Source organism: Rhizophagus irregularis, chromosome 25 (assembly GCF_026210795.1).
Source record: "Rhizophagus irregularis chromosome 25, complete sequence".
In the NCBI taxonomy this organism is placed as follows: domain Eukaryota; kingdom Fungi; phylum Glomeromycota; class Glomeromycetes; order Glomerales; family Glomeraceae; genus Rhizophagus; species Rhizophagus irregularis.
Genome location: NC_089453.1, coordinates 1,496,746 through 1,523,464, shown reverse-complemented (window position 1 = coordinate 1,523,464; position 26,719 = coordinate 1,496,746). Strand labels below are relative to the sequence as shown.

Below are 26,719 nucleotides of genomic sequence, written 5' to 3'. Positions count from 1 at the left end.
TATATAACAAAAAAGTACTACAGTCTGCAACATTTTTTGCTAACATTTTTTCGATGACTCACATTCTTAATATACAGAGGGCGATCAAAATTCAATGTCGGACAACTTCCCAACAACATTTTTCCCGACATACCCTTTGCCCGACAACGATTACCCGACAAGACATATTCCCGAATGAACATTTTACCGACATGACACATTCCCCAATGGACATTATACCGACATTCTAGTTTTCCCGACATGACATTATCCCGAAAACATATATCCCGACAGACATTTTCCCGACATGTTGAAAATGATTTACGAAAAGTAATTTATTACTGCTGTAATAATGTATCATGTTTATAAATATAAATATAATTCTCTTACATGCTATCACAACCAAAAATTTCAAAAAAGATTTAAATTGTAAGGAAACAATTTATTTAATTATTAGATATTGTAAAATTTGGAATTATACGATATAAAAAAGTGTTAAGTCATTGAAAAAACTGTTTTAAATGAAATAATTAATAGCTTTATTTAAAAATAGATAATTTCATTGCTATAAAGTTAATTTTTCCACAATGATTAATTGAATTCATATGAAATCCGTTAATAAAAGATTTCCATAAAGGGAAACCAGTATTTTTGTCTTACGAAATAGAAACTGCATAAAAATAACGATCTTTTAATTTTAAGAATTGTTTGATAAAATAATTAATTATGTGATTATGGGGAAGAAATTTGATTGGCTTTATTTATACTTTTTTTTATCTCTACTTCGAAATTTACAGATTTTCAGATTTTTGGAATTTTTCACTTATCCATTTTTTGCAACTAAAATAAATTTTTGTAGGTACGCAATGGGCTGCTGCTAGTGATTTTATTATAAAAATTTTGCACTATAAAAATGAAATATACAGTATACATGAAATTGCGAATTTTTATTAAAATAAATATATGAATAAACAAATAATAAAAATTTTCTCCATATGTTTTATCTTAAATAATTGGGGGAATCACTTTTTTTAAATCGGGAAAATGTCTGTCGGGATATGTGTTGTCGAATAGCATGTCGGTATAATGTCCATTAGGGTATGTGTCATGTCGGTAAGATGTTCATTCGGGAATATGTCTTGTCGGGTAATCGTTGTCGGGCAAAGGGTATGTCGGGAAAAAGGTTGTCGGGAAATCGTGGTGTAACCTCAAAATTATCCGGCCACGTTTCAAGTTGGAAAAACTTATATATATAACAAGTTCTTAATTTCAGGAGATTTTAGGGAATGGGGAAAATTGAAGACGAATATGAAATATAAAAACGAGATTCTAAATAGTGAATTAATTGAAGATTTATTTTATTATAATTTCACTTATGAGTTAAATTGGAATAAGTCCTTATTTTTTGTTAGCAATTTAAACAATTATTCTAAACAACAAACTAGTGATCAAGACACTTTAGAACGTTCATATAAAATTAAAATCTTTTAAAAGACTTCCCTACCTACGTTACTTTATTCAAACGTAAGGTAAACATGATAGATTCAGAGATTTGTATATGATATGGAAAGAAGATGAAGACTGGGACCATTTTTGAACATGTGAAGAAAATAAGTTTACGATTAGAGAGATAATCTTAACCGCCATAGTGCGTGTCCTTTGAAGAACAGATGTTAGAAGTAGGAGACAAGAATCAAGCAGTGATCGTGAGAAACATAAATATAGCCTTTACAAGCAGTGTTGTCAAATGACATTGAAATGACATCAAATGATATTAAATGACATTGATTTTACTATGAAAAAGTATGAGAAATGACAAATGTCATTTGAAAAATGGGCAAATGACATGGCAATTTAACAACACTGTTTACAAGTATCTTATTTGAAAAATCTTCAGTTTTATTAGGTAAAACAAGGGAATGGGAATTACTTACTTATTACTTACGTGTCGAGATAAATCGAATATTTATTGATGAGATTTGCATTATATGCTCATTCTCTCATAATAACATCATCTTTTTCAGAATATTCTGCAGGAACAGTAAGAACCAAAAAACATTTTCAAAGAAATTAATACTCCAGCGGTTGTGATTGTATCTTTAATGATCTTATTTGGAATACAGTATCAATAATTTAATTAATACCTTGCTTTCCAATTTCTTACTTTAAGACAATCTTTTTATAATCAACTGGAAGTTTTGGTCTTAAATTTTTACATAGGTCACCCAAAAATAAAAATAATTCAACAGGTTTATTTCTTTCATTATTTTGATTATTTCGTGACGTCTTGGTTTTTTAGCTAAAGCTGGAGCACCCAAAGTAGCACACTCATCATCATACCGAAGAATTGTATTGATCTTTAACTAATTCTTTACATATTTTGCAAACAAACATATTATTACTTTTAAAGTGATTAAATATAAAATTGACAAACTTTATTGTAATAATAAGTAAATTAATAAATAATCGTGCTTAAAGTAGATGTTTCTGAACCAACATCAATTCAAAGTTCAAGATACTGTAAATTAAATAAATAAAGCGCAAGATAAAAATCTTAAATTAATTTATATCATACTCTGAAAGAATTTAATTGTTAATCAGTAATTAAAAGATATAGAAATTTAAATTTATAATATAAATAAGAAATTAAAAATATATTATCCATATTAGGTGGAAGTATTTGTGTTCAAAAAAAATCAGAAACTTCGGTTATAGATAAAAATCTTTTATTATATTGCTCTTATAATTCATAATACATGAATATATAATTACTATTTCTAATTTTCAGTTATACCGCAAATAAAATTTGTAGTCATAAATAATTTCAGTATGCAATTGAATTATTTACACGTTTATATATTTAATAACTTTTTCAATTTTATATTTATCGAACAGTTTCTTATATGAATTATCTTTTCGATAAATATAAGTGTTATCAAAATATAAGGAAACTGCAGGTCGTCCTTTCCACTTTTCAAGGAATGTTTCTAAAGTTTTTAAAGAAAACTTAATGCCATAAGAAATTCTAATTTCTCTTAGATTTGTTGACGCTTCACTAATTAACACATTTGACAAGTAATCTCCAAATTCTAACTCTCTCCCTGCTTCATATGCTTCTTTAAAATTTAATGATCGTAATTTTTGACATTTTTTAAGTAATTTTTCAAATTCAATAAAGTGTTCCTCTAATGATGGAAATACAGGAATTGTTAAATATTCAATTAAAAGACAATTTTTACAAATTGTACGAATAAAATTAAGAGAGTCATTATAAAAATTATCATCATTCCAGTGAAAATCATTAATCCTTAATTCTCTAAGACATAAGCTATTTTTAACCATGCAATTGATTTGATAAATATCTATAAAATCTATCTCTAGGATCTCAAGGTTACGATAAGCCAACATTTTCAACTCTTTATTAAAATCATCATCATTTAAAAATATAGGAGAATCAATTTCTAATATTTTTAAATTATGAAGTTCTAGGAGCGCATATTGTAAAAATGTATAATCAAACTCATCGTAAATATCGTAAAAATCCAAATAATCGTCATACTCATAACGAAGGTTTATATCAAAATGATTAAGAGTATTTGCATGTTTTTTTAATACGTCAAAAATTCCTGTATATGGGTCTTCTAATACTTCCCAATAACAAATGCCATCTTCTATTTCAATTTCATCTACCCATTTAAAATATTTTAAATTTTTTTGAAATTCGATTAACTTAATAGTTCCCTGATTAGCTTTTAAGTTTTTGTTAATAATGATAATTCTTTGTATTTGTTGACAAATATTCGCTAATCTGTAAAAGTACCTAGAATCAATCAATGTGTCACATGTTAATTCACAAAGTGATTCAAGACGAACCTTTGCTTCTGGATGATATACTATCTCATAGGTACCACATATATTTAAGTATTTTATTTCTGGACATTTCTTTACCAATAAACTGTAAATTTCCTCTTGTAAAAGAAATTGATTATATTCTAATGATGATCCAATGGAAATTATATCATCTATAACTTTTATATTGATATTCTTACAGAAAGACAAATAATCAAATGCAAGTGATTGGCCTAAAATTAGAATCCCTCTCTTTGTTAATAATTCTTTAATATCATCGAATAAATAAGAAGTAATAATGGAGTATAAAGAAATTTTTTTATAATTAATAGAATAGCACCAAGGATTCCTCCATAAGATTGGAATCACGGTTTCACACCATATTCTATTAACCATTAGGCATGAAAAGAGGAATTTTGAATTATTTTGTAATTCCTCAAATATCAAGAAAAGTATATCTTTATCAAGTTTGGACATTTTTTTTTTTTTGAATAAATAAAATGAAACAAAATAAAAATAATAAATAATGAAGTACGTTTTATATAAAACTCCGATGTGTGACCATTAAATGTTTCATCGGAATATATATGGTAATAAATGTGGGGTCAGAAAAACAGTTACACAGTTTAAAATTGGAAGTTTAAATAATGTAGATCAATTAGTAATTCGGTTGATAAAAGTGAAGATCAATGAAATCTATAATTGTGTAGCATCTCGTTTATAAAAAAAAAAATAATCAAGTACAAAATACAAGGTTATTTTATATATACTGAATTTCTTCCTTTTTTGATTGGTCGACAGTCTTATTAGTATTCTGATTGGCCCATTGGTTACACTATTTTTCAGCCGGGGTTGTAATACAAATTTGTTCACCAATTTGTATAAATAGCAAGTATATTTTCAATATATGAAGCAAGTTTATAATTCAAATATACTTCGGAAAAAAAAATTCGGGCAAATTAGCTCAAAAACCATTTAAGGGGTTATTAATTTACAAAAATAATTTCCCAAAACGTATCAGTAGCTTCACTGGTACGGAGACGGATCACGAATGACGAATTAATAATTATTAATTACCGCAAAATCATTTCAATTGCTAAATTCTTTCATATTTTATTTTGTTATTTAACATCATATTTGAATTAATTATTGTATCTACTGTAAAGAGATTATAAAGGGTAATATAATAATCATGCTCAAGGTACTAGATGTTTTCTGAAGATGAAGCAGAACTTTAAATAATTTCATTGTTGAACAGTAGTTAAGAGATTAAAATTAAATTATAATAAATTAGATATTAAAAAATATTATTTTATTAGATAGTAGAAGTATTCATGTTTTACAAAAATTAGAAACTGAGATATTATTTTAAATCTTTATTAACTGCTCTCGCTCATAATTCATAAATCATATAATTTATAAATCATAATACATATGTATATAATTAATGTTTCTAAATTCCATACCGTGGTTTTCAAACAGTAATATTTATTTAAACGTGTAATTTAATAATGTAATTGAATAATCTACACGTTTATATTTTAATTACTCCTTCAATTTTATATTTATCAAACAGTTTCATATATGAATTATCTTTTCGATAAAAGTTAGACTTATCAAAATATAAGGAAACTGCAGGTCGTCCTTTCCACTTTTCAAGGAATGTTTCTAAAGTGCTAAATTTTCGGATAAACCTGTACTCCCGGTGAAAATAATGGCGTGAGTATTCGTTTCTCACTATTATGGTTAGATCACATCATATTGTATTTTGGTCACAGGACCAACCGATTGGATGAAAATGTAATATTTTATTTTTATCCTATTGTTGATTCTATTTCTTTGTAAGGAAGAAAGATTTTCTAAGTAGATTTATACGAATGTATTTATACATATAAAATCAGAAGCCACAACGTTAATGCTTAAAATAACAAAGCCCCACGAAAGTAAAGATCTCATTCATCTATCAAATTTTAATTTTAAATATAATCGTGGCGCAATTCGTTTCACTAACGTTCTTTCGCACCACCACCACCACCTCCTACTCATGGATAAAAAATTATAATCACAATCTTAACCTAAAACACAATGTAATATAATAAATTTTATTTAATGTTAAAAATATGAAAAAAATATATTTCATATAAATAATAATAATTACTGCCATTTATCACAAAAGTCATGTGGCGTGAAAAACTGTGGCTGAGATTTTTGATTATTTATTATTTGTAACAAGCTAAACTACATGGCTTGGCTTATTTTTTATATGCATAAACTCATTGAGATGAATCCAATGAGCTCTTAAAGAATTTTCAGTTTGCAATATTAAAACAATTTTTTATAATTTAAAGGCGTAATAAAACAACTGATTAAGCAAAGCCTCAAACTTTACAATCTTTACCATCAAAGTGTCGAGATATTTACGTTGTGGTATTTTCTTGGCAATTTCTGCAAAAAATTTCTAATTTTTACTTGAATCGATTATCTCGTCATACAACGTGTGATCCTCCAAATTTTATTTCGATTCCGGTGGTATCAGTTCGTATGCAATAAATTGTACACCACTCGGTAGATATTTTCGAAAGCGTGAACATGATTTTTTGGACAAGCTTGGGGTTGCGTCTGAATTGTTTGTTATAAAGAACTTCGCAAAAAAATAGAGGAGTTGGATAAAGAGGCGGGGAAGAAATAGAAGTTCAAGATTTTGCAATACTAATAAATTATCAGGAGTTCACGTGCCTAATTATTAAATTACGTAATGCAAAATAATAACAATTAATAACAGCTACTCAAGTTACAAATCTAACTGGACCGGTAAACGGGGAGTATATCATCTTTTGCAATAGTTGACTCTTAGACCAATAAAATAAGTTTAAAATTTCGAATACCGGTAAATAGAATTGCAAGAGTTGTTTGAGGATTACGCAAATTTGATGACGAGAATACATTGTTCTTATTTGTTAATTCTGCTCCAAATTTAAGAATAGTTTATGATCTTATAAACTTTTCGAATTAAGATTATCAACAGAATATTCTACTCATAGATGTTATATACCATTTTATCGTCCATAAACAAATAAATAAATATATTCATATATATTAATATAATATGAAACCCCCCAAAAAAAATATTCTATGTTTAAAAGTAACTTATGTATATTATCGGATATTAATATAACAAAGAACTTTCTATAAAACTTCTCTGGTAATCATAATTATAAACATTATTAAATTACATATGAGATATGTTTTGAATGCCTGTGATTTCAATTATAAACCCCAAAAAGTATTTATTATAATAGTCACGACAAACAAATGAATAAGCCTCACGAAACGTTCTGCCAAAAAAAGATGATTTTGTTTTGATTATATCGCCAATGAAATGTAATATTAGAAATCAATTGTACGAAAAACAATAAGTAATTACAACAATATGTTATTAAACCCTAAATCGTAATAGGGAAAAGACGAAATAAATAGTGTTTAACTTTTACCATCATTTTATTTTTAGCCGATCATAATCATCTAAATTTGATTAGATCAACAATTTTGATTTTAGAATTACCAAAATAGGTTTGGATTTTTTTTCTCGTACATAAAAAGATAAGATCATTTCTAATTTTAGAATATATATCTTTATTACTGAACAATATAAAAGACGTAGTTATTTTTAAATCTTTTTTTTTTCCGTAAACAGAAACGTCATAACAAAACTAATCTAAATTAGGAGATTTATTGATTTGGAAATTGAATTCCGATTTCAATAAAATTAATTTTCAATCGATTCGCTTGCTAAAATTCAAATCATAAAAAAAAAAACCTATAAATATGCCCTGAATGAGTTTGATGATTTTGCAATTACTTTAACTCCTTTTCATTTCAGAAAATTTGAATTCTTTTTTATTTAAAAAAAAAACTAAGAATTTTAAAAATATGGGTAAAAATATCGTCGTATTGAGTGATGGTACTTGGAATGATCCAAATTCCAAATCCAACGTTTATATGTTGCACAAAGAATTAATCGAGCGAGATTACCAACAACATGTCGCTTATATGGACGGAATTGGAATTGGTGAATTGGCCTTGAATTTTGTCTTAGATGGTGCCGTAGCTGTAAGTCTTGGTAAAAAAATCAAAGAAGGTTACAAACATATAATTACTCATTATAATCCTGGTGATGATGTATGGCTTTTTGGTTTTAGTCGTGGTGCTTACACAGTGAGATGTATTTCTGGAATGATACGAAATTGTGGAATATTGAAAATTGATCGAGATACCACACCTGAACAAATTGATAAACGTATTGATCTAGCATATGAAATCTATCGTGATAGAAATATGGCTTATCACCCGGAAGGAAGTGGTTCTGATGACTTTAAAAAATCATTCTGTTATCCTGATTCTAAAAAACCAATTATAAAATTTCTTGGACTTTGGGATACTGTTGGTGCTCATGGTATACCAGGTTATACAATTGGAGAAGGTTTTAAATATTTGGAATTCTATGACCAGGTCGTACCTAATGTAGTTAATTTTGCTTGTCAAGCTTTAGCCATTCATGAAAGAGTTTCTTTCTTTGAACCTTGTCGTATACTTCCAAATAATTCTAGTAAAAAAGTTACTGTCAAAGAGACTTGGTTCCCGGGTATACATGGCGAAATAGGGGGAGGAATCAAAGGCAATGAAAGAATATCTAATGCAACTCTTTTATGGGTAATAGAAAATATCGTAGAAGTTGGAGGTTTATTAATGCGAGATGATATTGAGAGTTATCGTACTCGTTTCTCTCCGGATTCCGGTCCTTCTTGGGACATTAGAAATCAAATATTTGATCGTAGAAGTGACCTTGTTCCAAAGTCTATGCTTAAAGATAGAGTTATTCCATTAGAATTAGATCCTAGTCAAAAATTTTTAAGAAAAGATCTTCTTTACAGAGATGGTGATTGGTTGCTTCCATTTGGTACTAGATCTCATTTAAGTACTCATTATGCTTCGAATACATATGAAGAGTTACGTAAAGTTATAGAAACGAAAGGAATTAGATTATATAACAATGTAAAATATGATAAGGATGAAAATGAGAGGGATGTGAGGAGCCAATTATAAATACATAATTACTTTAAATTATCTTTTAGATTATAAAAAATACTTGAACAGTTATTTACAAATTTCATTTATTCTACATTTCAAATACATGGATTTTTTTTTAGCACTCAATAAAAATAATAAAATTTTCATTCAACTTAATATTTTTCTGATGCTTATTATATATTAGTTATGATTGCAAAAATTAAGCGCAAAACATTTTCATTAATTAAAATCACTATAATAGTTGCTTGTTACGTAAAAAAAACTAACCCTTGAATCTGACATTTGACTTATAGCCAAGGACGAATAAATTTGACATTAATTAAAAAATACATTATATTCAACTTAACTTTTCATGAACGATAACAGAATTTTAATAAATTCCTATTATACATTTTCACCCGAAACTTTTATGTCCGAATCTTCAAATGCGCGCCCTTTTCTATGATGAGTCCAAACAATCTTTCGTGAAATACCAACACAATATAATATTTCAATTATAAACATGCAAACCAATAGAAAAACGATAATTTCAATTCCATACCATTGCGTAATCAACATTATTAATGGAAGTATTAACATTTTCAATGAAAGTTTAAAATTTTATGCATTATGGACTAGTAGCCTCCCTCTGTAATCATAAAAAGAATAATGAACCTGTCTCTCAATTTTATGTCAAAACACGTCAACGTCCTTGAAATATTTATAATGTTCCTATACAATTGAACTAGAATTAGTAATCCGTTTCAGAGTGTACGGTTGAAGATAAAAGCATGCTAGAAGCGACACAACGGACATTCCATTCCGTAAGCAAAGTGGGCCAACATTTCGATTGCCACGTGATTGTGTTGAGTTCTTTCCCATTTAACATACAGTACTCTTATATACAAGGAACAGTCAAAGGAACGGTGTGAGAGTTATCATTCCGTATAAAATGTAACTTTCTCTCGGTATTTTAGGCAGCCCTAAACAAAGCTTGCCACTTCTACGGGATACCTGTCTAAGAGCAAGCATTTATTCGTAATCAAATGAAACCACTGTGACATTCTTTCATTGAATTAATAATTAATTGTTGATAAAATTATTTGAACGTACTCAGAATACGGAGATAATTTGAGTCTTGAACTTTATTAATTTTTAGTATAGTGTAACCTTGTACGAATTCAGATTTTTGTACTAATTTATGATTTGAAATATACATATATAATTTACACATTTATATATTTATAATAAATGTGCTAATTTAAACTAAATAGCTAAAATGCTGTGGATGAGTATCAAATAATTCATATTCTTTTAATCCATAAGTCTCTTCCATCTAAATTTTCGTAAACAAGATCTATGATAGTTCTTGAATGGCAATAAGAGCAAAAGAATTACAGATTCTTCAAATAAATTCCCATTTTCATATGTTTGAATTGACATTTAAGAAAAACTCCATATAAAGTACACCGATGCTGGGGACCAAGTCATGAGTGAATATTTCAGTTATTCACCGATTGAATAATAAGTATGTACAGTACTTCATAATCTGAAGTTATAATATTGCGTTAAAAAAAACTGATTTGAACATTTCAAATAAAGTATGAAGAACAAATTATTAGATTCAAACACCAGTACCCAATGATTAATATTAATTCACTAACTCAAATCGTATTAACTGAAATAAGTAAAGCTTTATCCTTCTTTAATAGAAGGTTGATTTGAGCATCTAAATTTACTTTAAATATAAATATAAATATAATCTTTAATTTTTATATAAAACTAAATAAATATGAAATATGGTAAATGTGACTATAAAAAAACAGAATCCTCATCAATCTCATTCGGAGGCCAAAAAATAAAAGTGTAAGAATTAAAATTATTTATCGACTTCTTACAAAGGCTAAACTATGACAAAATACACAAACACTTAGACATATTTTTCCTTCTTTGCGTTCTTGTATTCCCAGTAATTGTACCATAATTAGTTCTATCTTGCGTTCTTGTATTCCCAGTATTTGTACCAGAATTAGTTTTATCTTGCGTTCTTGTATTCCCAGTATTTGTACCAGAATTAGTTTTATCTTGCGTTCTTGTATTCCCAGTATTTGTACCAGAATTGGTTTTATCTTGCGTTCTTGTATTTCCAGTATTTGTATATAAACCAGGATTAGTTCTATCTTGCGTTCTTGTATTCCCAGTATTCGTATACAAACCATTAGTTCTATCTTGCATACTTGTATATATACTTTTGTTATTATTAAGTATAGTTCTATCTTGTGTTCTAACATTAAAACCATCATTATTTAAAAGACTAGATCTACCTTGCGTACTTGCATATATACTTTTGTTGTTATCAAGCTTAGTTCTATCCTGTGTTCTTACATCAGAAACATCAATTAAAAGACTAGATCTACCTTGCGTACTTGCATATATATTTTTGTTATTATCAAGCTTAGTTCTATCCTGTGTTCTTACATCAAAACCATCATCATCTAAAAGACTGGATCTACCTTGCGTACTTGCATATATACTTTTGTTATTATTAAGCATAGTTTTATCCTGTGTTTTAACACTAAAACCATCATTATTTAAAAGATTAGATCTACCTTGCGTACTTGCATATATATTTTTGTTATTATCAAGCTTAGTTCTATCCTGTGTTCTTACATTAAAACCATCATCATCTAAAAGACTGGATCTACCTTGCGTACTTGCATATATACTTTTGTTGTTATCAAGCTTAGTTCTATCCTGTGTTCTTACATTAGAAACATCAATTAAAAGACTAGATCTACCTTGCGTACTTGCATATATACTTTTGTTATTATCAAGCTTAGTTCTATACTGTGTTCTTACATTAAAACCATCATCATCTAAAAGACTGGATCTATCTTGTGTACTTGTATATGAACTATCTTGATTAAGATCAGACCGCCTCCCATAAATACTAGATCTCTCTTGTATTCTTGTATACGAACTATCTTCATTAAGATCAGAACGTTTTTCATATATACTAGATTTCTCTTGTGTTTTTATATACGAACTATCTTCATGAAGATCAGATTGATTTCCATAAATACTAGATCTCTCTTGCGTTTTCGCATATGAGCGATTCTCATAAAGACTATTATCATAAATACTTGGTCTCTCTTGTTTATTATCTTCATAAAGACCAGAACGTTTCCCATAAACACTAGATTTCTCTTGCGATTTTGTATACGAATTATCTTCGCAAAGATTAGATCGAATTCCATAAATACTGGATCTTGTATATGAGCTATTCTTATAAAGATTAGGTGTTGTTGTAATCTCAAAAAGATTAGATGTTCTTGTAGATAAAATATTTTCAAGATAAATAGGTTTGCAATCTTTCTTTACTTTAACTACTGACCAATTCTCAGATGGGGGATGTGTCATTTTCCAATGAAGTGATTTTAAATCATATAATTTACTAGTTTTTATCACAATCACGGTTTTAAAATTGCATCCACGCTTAATGGCTTCTTTAAATGCATAGAGCCGTCGGTTATCCAACGAATGCGTCTTACCATTTGATAAGGTACACACGCGAATAAGTTCAATTTTGTTTGGTGATAATACTCCACTCACAAGTTTCTTAATAGTGTCCTCAACAAGTAAACCATTTTTGAATTTTGGCCTGACACAACATTGGGAAAATAGTATCTGAAGTGGGTCTACTTCAACAAGCTGTTATAGGAGTAAAAATAATAAAACTAAATATAACTTCACGTTAATATTTAAAATTATAAAACTAAGAAATACTCACATCCATTAGAGACTCTGAGAAAAATAATAATTCTTTTGACAAATTCCAAGCAACTTCTTTTTAAAACAAAACAACAATATCAAAAAAGTTATAAAACCAAAACGAACTGTTTCACCACTTACGTATTCACAGGTGTAACATGTTTCAATTGTGGCGAAAACTATAAGCCGGTATGGAAAATGAAGAAATGTCCGTGGTTTGTTGTCATTTTTATTTCTTTTCCTTTTTTAATTTCGTTGTCGTTGTTCACTTGACAATGAGAGTTTCAAGAAAATTTTACTAATAAAGAAAAAGAAAAAGTGTAAAAAAAAAACCTTTGTAAAATTAATCCCTTGTGATAAGATGCCCATTTTGTAAATTGATTAAGTCAAATATTTAGCTAGTCCCGTACTACATAATGACTAATGTCGTTCCTTGGAATCGATCGAGATTTTATATAGCGAACTGGCTTCATCAAAATCATTGTCATATGAATGTCAAAATTCCAAGTAATTGATAGATCATCCAAACTTTTTAAAAACTTTTTAAAACATGAACTGTTCCTTAAAAAGAAAAAATTGATAAACTAATAATCCTATTGATCATGTTGCACAATTTTATTAACTTACTTATAGTACTTCTAGTCCTATAATGCACAAATGTTGATCACATTTTCTTTGTGTCACTTTATGAAACCGAATTTAGTTAATTTTCAGTTTTATATTTACAAAAACGTGTTATAATGAGTCAATAATTTATACTAGATGTAAATGTAAACGAGTGTTCAGATATGATTGGCCGACTTAATACATTCCCAGCTTGAGTAGACCATTGGAAAAATCCCACACTCGCTAATAATTGATGAAATTTCTTTGGATTGGAACTCAAAGATAAGAAAAAAAAATTGAGACAAAGTCCACATATCAACCTTCAAATTATAATTTATTATAAAAAAAACCAAACATTATGATAAGATAAGATATCTAGTTATCCGTTAATAAATTTCTTCCTCTTAGCTTCTTGTTTTTAATACCAGATGCGAAATTGTTATTTGCTTTTCTCTTATACTTTTTAATTTCTTTCGGCTTTACTTCTTTCTTATTCTCTTTAATTACTTCGGTATCTTTTTTTGCGATATTTTCTTTGACAAATCCATCATCAATTTTTTCTTTAATGAATGTTTGATTATCACCTTTTTCTGCAATTGTGAATTTATTTTCACTCTTTGCAAAATAATAATCAATTACATCTAAAGTAAATTTCTTCATTTCTTTTTCCATCCCATTAAATAACATTCCTGAATAATAAATCCCCATCATTTCATCAAAATTATCATTATTCATATTAAAATTATTAACATCAGGTAACAATTTATCCAATTTGAAATCTTTTACTACTTTAGATAAAAAATTTCTTGATATTAAATTATCAAAAATTTTCATAAATTCATCATTAGTTGAATTTGGAAATTTTAAATTTAATTCTCTCATCACAAAATAATTATATGCTCTATCACCATAAAAACGATAAAACTCATAATTTTTATTATTATTTTCATTATTATTATTATTATTATTTTTCATAGTAACATATTCGATAATTGAGGAACGTAATTTTTCATCATTAATACTTGGAAGAGTAATTACTCTAGTTTTAATCAAACGAGAAACTGTTTGTGATGGTTTATTTTGATGTATCAATGAAATAGAATCAATAGGGTTTAATCTCTTGAAAATATGAAACATGTTTTCAATAATAGATGTCAAAAATTTTTTTGTTATCATGTAGTAAAAAAAAAAAGAAAACAAAAGAGAAACGTCAACGATTACGCGTACAGTAAATGTAATGATGATGATCAAAAGGGCACGTGATATGAAATCACTTGATCGACAAAAATTAACGTATGACAAATACCCTAAAATGTACTCGAATTCTAAATTAAGAACCCTGTAATTATTTTAAAAAATAATTTTTATTATCATATGTTGTAAAGCTTGATATAATATTGTAAAACTCCTTGATATAACTGAACATAAGTATATCGGAATTGAGGTCTGGAACGGATTATCATATAACGGGATTTCTCGATATAACGGATTTTTGACAAATTTTACTAATGGTTCCATTATATCGAATTTTACTGTGTATATATGCTATACCGATCGATATATACTTTTAAAAATTCGATATAACGATAAAATTTTACTTTCCCACTATATGAGATATCGGTATAATTTGATATAATAATTTTTCAATGATTTTCATATGGATCCCAACATATCGTTATATCGGAGTTTGACTGTACTCTCGTAAAAAAATGAAATAATAACGCGTTACACTGTTACAGCTGTTTTCATAGGTTAAGGGACACACGGAATTTTTGTCTCTTGCTGAAAATAACTCGGAGATTAAAATAAAATAACCATACCGACTGTATTCGGATCAGTGCTCCGAATCTAACGATATAATTTTATCTTATTCTGAGTTTTACAGAGTATTGCCAAATGTTCCAAGTGTCTCTCGGCATATGAAAACAGCTGTAATGTTTTTATTGTCGCATTTCGGAATTCGGATCAAGAAAATAACATTTTTATCATACATAAAATGCATATTTTGACCGGTCAAGAAGGTACAATTTTTGAGTTTTCACATGAAAAAAGAGCAAATTCAGTATGAAACACTAGATGACTAGATCAATATAGGTTATTAAGTTTAAAGGACATTGTGCTATAATGAACAATTACATAACCAAAAAAAATTGCAATTTACATGTACGCAGATGAGCTATCGATATTCAATATTGTACAATGATTATGAAAAGCAAAATTAGCAAGATCATGCAATAAAAAAAATGATATCATTTTCATTCATTCAATTTATACATTAATAGCAATTTACAATGCCACATTTTTATTAATATGTAAGAACCATATAACCATATTTCATTCTTTTAAAAAGGATTTCAGCAAATGAATCCATTAAAAGAATTAAATATATTAATATAGTCAAATTAAATTATGTCGTGTATCGAAAATCATCATCATATTTAATTAATTTGTGAATCAGGATTTTTTTTCATTGTTAATGAATATTAAGTAAGCCAAAAGCAATTAACTTCATTATTCTCAATTAAGTAGCATAATTACGAGTATTATTAATATTAATTTAAAATATTATATATGATGCCTTATCTTTATCCGCAATATCTTGTATATTATACAATTTTCGATAATTGCGATAAGCTTGAATGAATACAAATTATTTTGTTTTTTTCAACCAAAAAGAATAATAAAATAACGCCAACGGGAGCTGGTATTTTATTATTCCTTTAACGAAATCTGTGGTCAGATCAATCAAATAAAGTTTTGCTCGGTTCCTGCAAACGGCTTAATTAAATTTTATGATAAAAACCTTAAACAAGTCAAGTAATGGAAATAAATTTCTCAAAAAAGTATAACATATAAGAATTATGATGCGCTTTATCAAAGAGATCGCGAAGTTATCGATATAATCACAAGGTAAAAAAAAAGATTTCATTTTCCTTTCTTTTGTAATCTTTTTGAGGAAATTTTAGGCGTGTGAACATCTTTAACATCTTTTAAAGACGTCTTTTTATCGATTTACTAGTCTCACTACTTTTAATTCTAAAAATATTTGTACGAATAAAAAAATAATTTTTAGAACAATGTGGAATTTTGGTTATACCCTATTTCCTATTAACAAGAATTATAACTAATTAGATACCTATATAAGTTATGATTGACGATATGGTTAAACACTATATGGACCATTATGGGAAGCTGAACAAAGCAACTATATTTTGAATGAATTATTATTATTGTGAGACAAATAAATGTATCACAACGACGGTTCAAGTTCTTGTGCCCATAATTAAATTTTATAATGAAAAAATGTATTTGACCAATCAAAGAATCCAGAATTGTGATATTCAAATTTAGACTTTAAATGGTTACTATAGCAGATAGTGCATAATTCCGTCAATTTTTTTTAAAAAAATAATGATTGACCGTAAGAAATTCTTTATAAAGAAAATCTTTTTTTTTTTCGAATGATATTAATATTTATTTAACAATTTCATTATCAGGTAAATCAAAAATATCGGTGAAAAATTAATCTATTGTGAGCAGACAATTGTAAGGTTACACGACCAATGGGATAAATCCAAATCTATTTTAAGGTATCTCTAATGAGAACTTTAGTTCGAAATTTAGATTCGAGTATCTAATTTTCGAACTAAAGTTCATCCTTATTCGTTAAAATATGAACAAATTCCGGGTAATCAAGATCTTTTTTCTTTATCAGCGAATTCCTCGTGCTAATAACAATAAACTGGATGTTAAACCGGACCATGTTGATTACTTTATCTTTGCCATCAGTGACTGTTCTCACAGTTCACAATCCGAACTTTATCAATTACTAAATACAGGCATCTCCCCTGTTACATTAAGATAATGCGACTTTATGTTTGTTTCTTTTCTCATTACCGAATATTAAATACTTGGAAAAAAAAAATTTTTTTTTTATGCGAAATAATGTAGGTTAATGCGGATAAAATTCGGATGCGAATAATTTTTACCGTACACCGGCTTTCGAAATTTAGCGTATTATCGGTCATAAACAATAAGAGAGCAACACATAACTTCGTAAATGGGAATCTAAAATATATAATCGTTATCGATTGTGATCAGTTTGAATTTTTTTATAATGTGAGCAAAAATGCTGTTTATTCAATCTCTAATTGTTTGATAAGAAATTTTTTGTATATAAACACATAGTATTGACCTTCTATCTTACTTCTTATCCTTTTCTTTTAAAAAAAAAATAATAAAAAAAAAAATAATAATAATACTAAAAAAAACTCAATAATAATGACTTCAAATCAAACATATTTACCCCCTAAAATTAATGGGCTTGAAACACGACTTGCTGAACAAAATCAAGTTGAAAGACGACAAAATGCAGATAGAATATATAATGTACTTATCAATAATGAAGACAACGAGAAACGCATTAAAAATCTTCCTCGACAATCAATTTCGGATCCACTATGGGATCAATTTTTTAACGGGTTTAAGTTCTATTAAAATGAATTATATTGTCCTTTATTATTTTATCAGATGTAGTTAGTGTGACATAAATGTAAAATATTTATATATTATATATTTTCTTTCTTTTGTTATAATGTAAATTTCCCTTCATTGAAATAATGTAAATTATATAAATTATATAAATATTAAATAAAATACTGACATCTTAGTTACACAATGTATAGTTTTTTTTTTTAATTCCTCAAAGGAATTAAATTAAAATCCGATATTAAATAATGACCAAATATTTGCCCATTTATTAGTTATCAATTCAATCTTAAAAATTATTTGTTTGATTTGATTTAAGTGGCGCGGCTATTAGCTCGAAGTGTAACGAAGGACTATCCTATGCAAGGTGATACGAAGTCTGTCCCTGTAAATCAATAAAACTTCGGAAATTGGCATCTTATCCTACTTACAAGTTTTGTCTACTACGCGTTTAAGAACGGTTTATCTAAATCTTTTAGAGTTTGTAATTTCAAAGAAGTATTTAGCCAAGATTGAATATAAATACGAACCTTTGACGAAAGAGAGTTCAAAAGCAGCATCATTAAAGAAATTCATTTAAGGTTATTATATTTTGCGTACAGAAGTGCATAACTTCTTGACAACACAGCTTGACTTTCGAGTCAAGTCAATACTAGACTGGGTATACTTTGCGTTGTCATCTGTTATGCCCTATTACTCATTTACCCTATTGAATAAAATATCGATACTACCGGGTTTTCTCGCTCACATTCTTTAGCTGCAATAATATAATGTTTTTGATTTTATATTAATTAATCTTATTTTCTTCTATTATTACTTTTTTAACAGCGATTTACTGAGTTAGTACATTAGCACAAAACGAGAGGTGAATTCAAATTTATAACATTAACTTTCTGGTTCTTTCCTTCTACTAACTATATGATTTGACTTATACAGTACAGGTACGAAATTTCATTATGCTCATGTGAGAAATCATATTCCAGCAAGCAATTAGAGTCACGGAAACAAATTGCTTAAAAGCCTTTGCAACAACAATCGGAAAACGTTGAAAATGTTAACGATAAATGGCAAAAGACGAAACTACAAATTCTAAAGAGCCAAGATCAGAAATGACGAAACACGAACTCCGGGATATCCGCCAGAGCGCAGTGTAGAAGTCTATTACAGCCAGACCTCCATAATTGCAATTATGGAGAGTGCAATTATAGAGGTTTGACTGTATAAACCATCGGTTTCAGTTAGAAAAGGAACTCGAAACCAATCTCTTTTTTCGGTAAATTCTTGATGTAAATTTTGGTTTAGCTTTCTGTATTACGTTTCTAATCTGTATTGCCCTTTATAGTGATGAATCTGATGCAAGGATTAAGTTTGCTTGCTAAAACTAGAGGGTTGGCGTAACAGCGAAAAAAGTAAAATATGGCGAAACTATATTAAAGTCTTATTAAAAAGATGGCAAAAGTGAAACTTATATGTAAATAACGAAACTGCCGAAACTTTACCGAAACTATGATAGAACTATAATAAAATCTTTGGTGAAATTTATTGTATTGGAAAATTACTACAGTAAGGATAACATGTAATGATGACAATAATCCTGAACGAAAATTAATTGAATGACCGGTCAGAAGCCACAGAGCAGAACGATTATAATATGGTAGTTAAAAGAAGAAAACTTAGCCGCAAAATTCATTGTCATAAAATACTTGTCGTAAGTCTGGATGTTGATTTTGTTCTTTTTCTTCAAAATATTATCTGTTATTATATTATTAATTAATAAATTTGGATATATACTACATTCCAAATATTCGATATCAATAATAAATTTTCATCTATTATCACGTCCAAACCAGAATGGACAGTTTCTACGGCAATTACGTGTTTTACTTACAAGCTGTCTAAACTTGGGTGTTCTAAGTGTATCACGTCTAAGGCTTGCTTTTACTGATGGCAAACTCGGATTGCAAAGTTTGTCAAAAAACTTATCAAATGATTGCTGAAAAACCTTTCGTATTATTAGAAGGATTTCCATATCCTCAATAAAAGTCGATACTTCCTTCAAGGAAGTAGGAATTGCCACTTGTCCTATCTTAATCAAGATATAAATTCCCTGAACAAGATCCATCACATAAAAATCAATTGTATGATCTATAGAACAGATGTTCGAAGTTATTAAATAAAGAAGTTTCACAAGGAAACAACCCATTGTATTCCTTACCAATGCATTGGAAACCTAGCACCTTTATATCGGCACCCTTGCCTATGGCAGAATCCAGGCAATCTTTCATAAAAACACCAACACGAATTAAGTCATTACAATTCTTATACACATTGTTTTTTTCTGAAGGTGGGCTGACCTCACCCACGAATATAACACCATTATCCTGCAGCTGATGTATAATAGATACTGTGAAGTCCGGTTGTTTGCTTCTTCCTTGGAGTTTTCTCGCCTTGCTTTCATCAAGACCTGTATTGGGCCACTCAACAATGTGTTTATCTGGATTATGCAGCATTTTCATTATATGGTCTAGATGATTTGTGATCAGCGTTATTTCGCTAGGTTGATTTTTAATCTTTGTCGTGGGTAACGATCTCAAACACTCTAAGAATACAATGCCCAAGTTCTCCTTTAAGGCTTGATCGTTTGAAAGTTCCGTCCACAGCCAATCTACAGCACACTCACGTGACTCTTTAATTGCTTTCTTGGCCGCTTTCCTAAACTTTAATTCGCAATCAGGATCTAATTCTGATTGTTGTATCGAGATTACTTTTTCGTGTACTTCATCAAGTAAAGATGAACTAAATATATCAATCATCGTATTTGGGTGTGAGCCTGGAGTAAGAAGAAATATCGAAGACAGAGACAATATTTCATGTACATTTGATTCAACAAGTAAACCACCATTATTTGCAATCTTTAATGACTCATTTTGATACTTCCGGAATAACTGAGCCACATTAGTATCTCCTACTTTAAGATCATTTGCTGGGTCCCCCTCTTCAAAGCACAGTTCATCTACATCATCAATAATTATGACGTCATCCTCCTTATCTTCAATAAATGGATTATCCATTAGATGCAATTTTGGACTGCATGGTGATGGTGTGGTTTCCCTGTCTCGATGTAGCCTCTTTATCATACGTTCCTCATTGTAATTAATACTACGTTTTTTTCTTAAAAAAAGATCACTTCTGTCGGATACCGACTCATCCTAGATGATGTATCAAAGAAATTCGAATCAAATTATGAGTATTAAAGCAAGTGCATAGATTCAGAAAGCACGAATAAAAATGCTGACAATACTTTTTCTGGCAATTCTTCTGATTTTCCTGCATAACGCGATGAAAGTTTCAGTGTGTGAAAATCGCTAGACTTAATTAAAAGTTCACATCCATTTTTATCGAAACACTTTTCAAGTTCCCGTTCATTTCGCCTCTATGAATGATAAAATAATATTTAAAATAAATATGATAGGCTAAAATTCATAATTTATTTACCTCTTCAAACTCTCGATCCACTTTTTCAAAAAATTCAGTAATCTCTCTTCTTTGAAAAGTCTCATGGACATTATCGTATAATTTTTTCGCCTTTTTTGTTACCCTAGAATTTATAGTACAAGACTCACTAATTTTCTTAAAGACACTTGTAAATGCACTTAAGATCTCTTGTTTACTATCGGAAGTAAATTGTAAATGATTATGATCCTTCAGATAGTTAAGGCAGTTTAAAACATTCCAATCCTTATAATCCGTGTCCACTATACAAGTTAAAATGTATCGGTAAAAGTCCATATCTTCCAAATCTAAAAAAGATGTACTGTTAGTGTTCTGGAGATAATTATAATTAAAACGAATATTTTTATTGCGCGTTTAACAATATAGTATACTGGAAAAGAGGTCCAGGCGTTGGCACTAAGAGCCATTACAAAATAGCTATGTAACGAGTCATAGTGATATATCCTGCGACACTACTCCTCCAAGCATCGGCCAAAGGGCAAAGACCATAGGGACGTAGGATACTGATATTGTTAAGTACACTGGAAGAGAGGTCCAGGCGTAGACGCTAAGAGCCATTATAAAATAGTCATTAACAAGGTCATAGCGATGTATCCTGCGACACTACTCCTCCAAGCATCGGCCAAAGGGCAAAAACCATAGGGACGTAGGGTACTGTTAGCGCTATTTGTTTCTACTTTGAAATCGTGAAAATTACTTAACTGGATAGTATCCGCAGACGCGAAAAATTTGTCTGATCGCGCTTATCGCGCTTCGCGCACTTATTTTTTTGAAGTGTCACGTGACAATTAATATTCTTAAGGCCTTAACTTCAATTGGTCAAAATCTCGGTTAAAAATTTTTCGATAAAAGAACAATAAAATTATAAAATTATAATGTGTATATCATATACCAATTAGTTTAATATTCCATTTTCTTAATTGAAAATTCATATGGAAATTTTTATTTTTTATATGATTACAGTCGACTCTGGTTAACGAACCGAAACCTCTTTATACCAATATGGAATTCACTGATGATTCCGAGGACGTAGAACAAGATAACGAGGTCCTAGAGGAACCTGTCTTGCCTCCAAAGGAATCAACTGCACCTATTCCATTAGCCCATGTCTCTAACACTTCTGATAATTCCAAAGAAGAGGCGTGGTTTGATGAAGATATGTTTTTCAATGAGGTGAATCCCACTAAAGCGAACACTGTCACTTCAAACGATGATGTGTATTTTGATGAGACGAATGAAGTTAATACGCACGATGGTGACTCCAATTCATGTAATGATGACTCCGATTCCGATGATTCTGAAGAAGAGATCCCAGACGATTCAGATGATGATGGATATAATAGATACAGTGGATACGGTGGATATAATGAATATGGTGAATGTGATAGAGTCATAGAGGTTATTACTATCGTGACGGAAGATACGAAAGAAAATCCTTTCCAATGATGAGTCCTATTATATCCCCGGTAACCGCCTAGGAGAATTTTGCATATTTGGTACTCGATTGTCCTATAAGTTTATTACTACATTTCTTTTTTCCGAATCACGTGGGTGGCTTAGATATCATACGCTGACAGGCTTTCTAAATATATCATGCGCAGTAAGTACGTCATCTCTACTTCACAGCAGTATATGTTTTGCGCAGTAAGACGTCATTGAATAAAGAGTCTTCACAATTATCATATGACACAGCATGTATTGGCAAACTTTAGAAAAAAAACTAGAATAGATGAATATTGTTCGAAAAAATAATCATGTATAATAAATAGTCTAAAGTCATAGAATGGTATCATATACTCAGGGCTGGTCCCGCATCATATAATTTTTTTAGCAAATAAAAGACGTTTAGGCCACTAAGTGACCTGAGCAATGTAGTCAAATATTTTTCTCGTGGCAATTCAATGTACTGTACATACAGTGCTAATTTTTATTACTCGTATGTTAATACAGATAATTTAGGAAATCTGGATCGGCAAATTATTGGGCAATAAGATTGCCAGCGAAAATCCAGGGACTTTTATTCTCAAACTTTTTCTCAAAATTATTAATTCTTTTATTGTTATATTAAGGAGAGTCCGTTGATCAGATTCTCGCGATGCGATCATATTAACGTAATTTTCCCAAAAGCATATAACAAAATCGATCCTGTGAATTATATAAAAAGGTGATGACCTGGTTAGTGAATCCTTTTATCTGCCTTGTCCGAATAACAAACAAAAAATAAGCAAAACATTCAAACTTACCATAATTTACATCATCAATATTATCTCCAATCAAACAAACAAGTACATATATTCTGTAAAGTATTATAAAGTAAGTTAGTTTATTGCTCGGCTAGCTTCTTGAAACATGTCATCACGATCTTAATCGATTTTCCGCTATAGATGTTCCATAATAAAACGGACATATTGCTCTTCTTGTTATATATCGGCATTTTGATCTTCGCCGAGAAAATCACTGACCATCATCACACGTGCAGTGAAATTACTCACATGAATCTCGTCATATGCAATGGCACAGCAAAAGTCTGGCGCAGTGCATCATCTAATATAAGCACCTTCACGTGCCGAATTATTAAATCTTTGCGCAGTATTGATCCAAAAGCCAATTGCGTAATTAATCAACTAATCAATTTGTACGACAATCGATTTCTCATATCAATACGGCAATACCTAATCCCATTAATCCCATTGCAAATTTTTTCTTTTTCTGAACTGTACAACTGTCACCACCTTTTTTTTCGCCATGTCCGACAAAGTTGCAAGTGCAAGTACTTCTATTAGTGCTCCTACAGCTAGTCTCCCAACAGTTGAAGAAATTAATGAATGGACTCGAGATAGAGTTAAGGAATTTTTGCAAGAGAAGAGTTCTGAATTAGACTTTGAAGGCGAAGATATCAATATAATATATAATCAGAGAGTTAAGGGTGATACCTTACTTGATTTTACTGTTTTAGATTTTGAAAGATGGGAAATACCAGGTGCTCCAGCCAAAAAACTCGAAAGATTGCTTAAACAAATCAAAGGAGGTAAGCCAACTTCATTCTTGCTACACCGTGTCATATTTGCCAATAATACAAAATACTTACTTATTCTTGTGCTTTTCTTTCCCGCTTCTTATCGTCAAACCTGCCCAAAAAACACATTCGCGTTATCGTAGAGCAACCCAGTGGTAAGTGAGCCATAATAATTTTGGTCAACGTAAATAACGCATGACCTAGCTCTATTTTTTCGAGAGTCTCATGTTCTGATATCACACTTTCTATTTATAACCTTTATAAATAGTTAAGCAGACTTATGACCAAGCAGATTTAGCTGATAATAGTGCCAAAATCTGCGGAGAGCTTATTCAAAGATTCGAAACAATCCCAACCAAGGCGGAAGAACTTCAATCTCTTATTAATCGACAGCTTCTACGAAAATTGCCTGTGACTTCTGATGAGGAGCAAATTTATCCTGGAATAAAAGATTATGTCTGTACGACAGAGAATGAACGTCGAAGTACGATAGCGAAAAACATCAGTAGTGCTTTTACAATTGATATGAAATTCTCTGAAAACAAATCTGAGAGCATGTTACATTATCCGATAGATGCTATGATCAGAGTTCCACTCGAAACTTTTAATAAATATATTGGTGGAGCTTTACCCATTGAAATTGATCGAGATACTACTATGATAAGTTCAAAACGGCCTGATTTTCTATGCTGGACAAAAAAACTACTTCTATTTAAGGGTGAGGAGAAGGCAAGCTCTGGTGAATTTAACACGGCCGTAGAAGAATTAGAAGAGAAATTTAATGTACTTGATCCTATATGTTTTGGTAAAATTCAGTTTATGATCGGCTATGCTGTTGCGGGGTCAACTGTGCGATTCTATGCAATTGATGGTTCAATAGAAGCTAAGAAAAAACCAAGTATACTATCCCCGCTTACCAGCAAACTTAATGCTAGCAACCTTGTGGATAGATTTACTATTTTCCGCACAGTTGTAAACATTGCTCGTATCATTTTAACTATAAGTGACAACATCCCTAATACTCTTATACCTCTTGAAAAATGACAGAAATTAGGTCATTCTTTTATTACGTTTTTAAGCGATGTAGTTGAAAAGATTATTTTAAAGGTGGATCTCCCATATGCAACTAATGTGAATAATTGGGTGAATTTTTTTAAAAAAATGTATGATTATACTAGTAAAAGTCACCCAGGACTTGTCCAGGTTGAAAAAGGGCCTCTCTTTGACAAAGGTAAAGAGATATATAGGGTTGTGATGAAAACTTGAGGTATTCCTTGCGTGTCTAAACTGAAAAATAAAAATAATATACGGGAAATGATGAAATGTATTCTTACTGGGTTAGCCAGATTGCATCAAGGAAACTTCGTTCATCACGATATCTGATTACCAAATGTTGTTTATGTTCCTGAATCTCCCGATAAATTTAACTATGTCCTCATCGATTTTGAGCACAGATTTTACAATAGACGTACTTGTAATGAAAAATTGAGTGGATACGATGATAATACGCTTACAACTGCTGGCTGTTATACAACCACATCAGAAATGTACCAGTTGGGAAAGATGCTAGAAGCGCTTAATAGTCAGATAACATCAAATCAAGGGAAGGGTTTTGTGGAAAAATTAAAATCAAAAAAGTTGACAGCAGAGTTGGCACTTAAACACAGTTGGATCAATCATTCATCATGATGATTTGCTAGTATTTTTATTTTACAATATGCTTTTAGATATTTAGAAAATCTGCATTTTTTTCAATCATAACAAATAATTAGATTACTGATAATATAATAATAATATATGTAAAAAATCAATTGTATTTGTTGTATAAATTTAATTGCATAGCAATAAAGCTTTATTACTGATTTTTTTTACTGTATGTGGGTAACAGAATAATAAAGTGATTGGAGTTATGCTCTAACAAAGCATAGCAGTCACCTACCAGAAGATATTTGGTAAAATTCTTGCTGAAGAATAGGCTGTGTGATATAAGATTAGCATATATATATATTTCGCATTAATTTTTTCTAAGTTTATTTTTTGCGTCATGTCTCTTTCTGGTTCACGCTACTATTATTATAGATGCTGTCAGAATTATTTTTACGATTACGGCACGTGCCGTAACGCCGTAATTAAATGCCGTAAATCGTAAACACTGTGATGCCGTAATGCCATAATTGAATTTAACGCCGTAATGTCGTAAATATATATGCCGTAAATGAATAAGACTAAACTTAAGTTCGTAATGCTGGGTCAATTTTTTCGCGTTTCATCACGTGACGTTATACAGATTTCCAAAAAATGAAATTATATCCCTCAATAAAATTGAATAATAGGTTGCACAAGGTTACACGAGTTTCCAAAAAAGGAAACATTCCTGTCGATCGTTTAGCATTTGTAAAAGTCACGTGATAATGATTAATTACGGCGTCA

The 26,719-nt window shown here is 29.7% G+C and overlaps 8 protein-coding genes across 9 annotated transcripts; 4 read left to right on the top strand and 4 right to left on the bottom strand.

Moving 5' to 3' along the window:
• Positions 1-2,702: 2,702 nt before the first annotated feature.
• On the bottom strand, positions 2,703-4,334 carry OCT59_016813 (uncharacterized protein). Its single transcript, XM_066145930.1, has one exon. It carries the CDS (start codon positions 4,303-4,305, stop codon positions 2,824-2,826), a length of 1,482 nt encoding a protein of 493 aa, XP_066003666.1. The 5' UTR covers positions 4,306-4,334; the 3' UTR covers positions 2,703-2,823.
• Positions 4,335-7,758: 3,424 nt separating this feature from the next.
• On the top strand, positions 7,759-9,065 carry OCT59_016812 (uncharacterized protein; the record flags this gene model as incomplete). The annotated part of the gene is made up of 1 exon (XM_025310836.2): positions 7,759-9,065. The coding sequence occupies one exon, from the start codon at positions 7,759-7,761 to the stop codon at positions 8,929-8,931; it is 1,173 nt and encodes a 390-aa protein (XP_025178109.1). The 3' UTR covers positions 8,932-9,065.
• A 949-nt stretch (positions 9,066-10,014) lies between these two features.
• Positions 10,015-12,691, bottom strand: OCT59_016811 (uncharacterized protein; the record flags this gene model as incomplete). The annotated part of the gene is made up of 2 exons (XM_025317532.2): positions 10,015-12,606; positions 12,686-12,691. 2 exons carry the CDS (start codon positions 12,689-12,691, stop codon positions 10,804-10,806), a joined length of 1,809 nt encoding a protein of 602 aa, XP_025178108.2. The 3' UTR covers positions 10,015-10,803.
• Positions 12,692-13,585: 894 nt separating this feature from the next.
• OCT59_016810 (uncharacterized protein) lies at positions 13,586-14,476 on the bottom strand. Its single transcript, XM_025317531.2, has one exon. The coding sequence runs from the start codon at positions 14,446-14,448 to the stop codon at positions 13,648-13,650; it is 801 nt and encodes a 266-aa protein (XP_025178107.2). The 5' UTR covers positions 14,449-14,476; the 3' UTR covers positions 13,586-13,647.
• Positions 14,477-17,553: 3,077 nt separating this feature from the next.
• On the top strand, positions 17,554-19,139 carry OCT59_016809 (uncharacterized protein; the record flags this gene model as incomplete). Its single annotated transcript, XM_066145929.1, has 5 exons — positions 17,554-17,753; positions 18,605-18,625; positions 18,697-18,724; positions 18,999-19,033; positions 19,103-19,139. 5 exons carry the CDS (start codon positions 17,554-17,556, stop codon positions 19,137-19,139), a joined length of 321 nt encoding a protein of 106 aa, XP_066003665.1.
• Positions 19,140-19,266: 127 nt separating this feature from the next.
• On the bottom strand, positions 19,267-21,549 carry OCT59_016808 (uncharacterized protein; the record flags this gene model as incomplete). 2 transcript variants are annotated; one of them, XM_025326050.2, is made up of 4 exons in its annotated part: positions 19,267-19,905; positions 19,976-20,969; positions 21,062-21,193; positions 21,256-21,549. In XM_025326050.2, the coding sequence occupies 4 exons, from the start codon at positions 21,547-21,549 to the stop codon at positions 19,586-19,588; spliced, it is 1,740 nt and encodes a 579-aa protein (XP_025178105.1). In that variant the 3' UTR covers positions 19,267-19,585. The 2 variants fall into 2 exon arrangements, with proteins under 2 accessions (XP_025178105.1, XP_066003664.1); XM_066145928.1 differs by having other exon boundaries at positions 19,267-19,867.
• Positions 21,550-22,275: 726 nt separating this feature from the next.
• OCT59_016807 (uncharacterized protein) lies at positions 22,276-22,719 on the top strand (the record flags this gene model as incomplete). The annotated part of the gene is made up of 1 exon (XM_025326049.1): positions 22,276-22,719. One exon carries the CDS (start codon positions 22,276-22,278, stop codon positions 22,717-22,719), a length of 444 nt encoding a protein of 147 aa, XP_025178104.1.
• Positions 22,720-24,018: 1,299 nt separating this feature from the next.
• On the top strand, positions 24,019-25,333 carry OCT59_016806 (uncharacterized protein; the record flags this gene model as incomplete). Its single annotated transcript, XM_025317529.2, has 3 exons — positions 24,019-24,301; positions 24,433-24,444; positions 24,558-25,333. The coding sequence occupies 3 exons, from the start codon at positions 24,019-24,021 to the stop codon at positions 25,331-25,333; spliced, it is 1,071 nt and encodes a 356-aa protein (XP_025178103.2).
• Between the last annotated feature and the right edge of the window lie 1,386 nt (positions 25,334-26,719).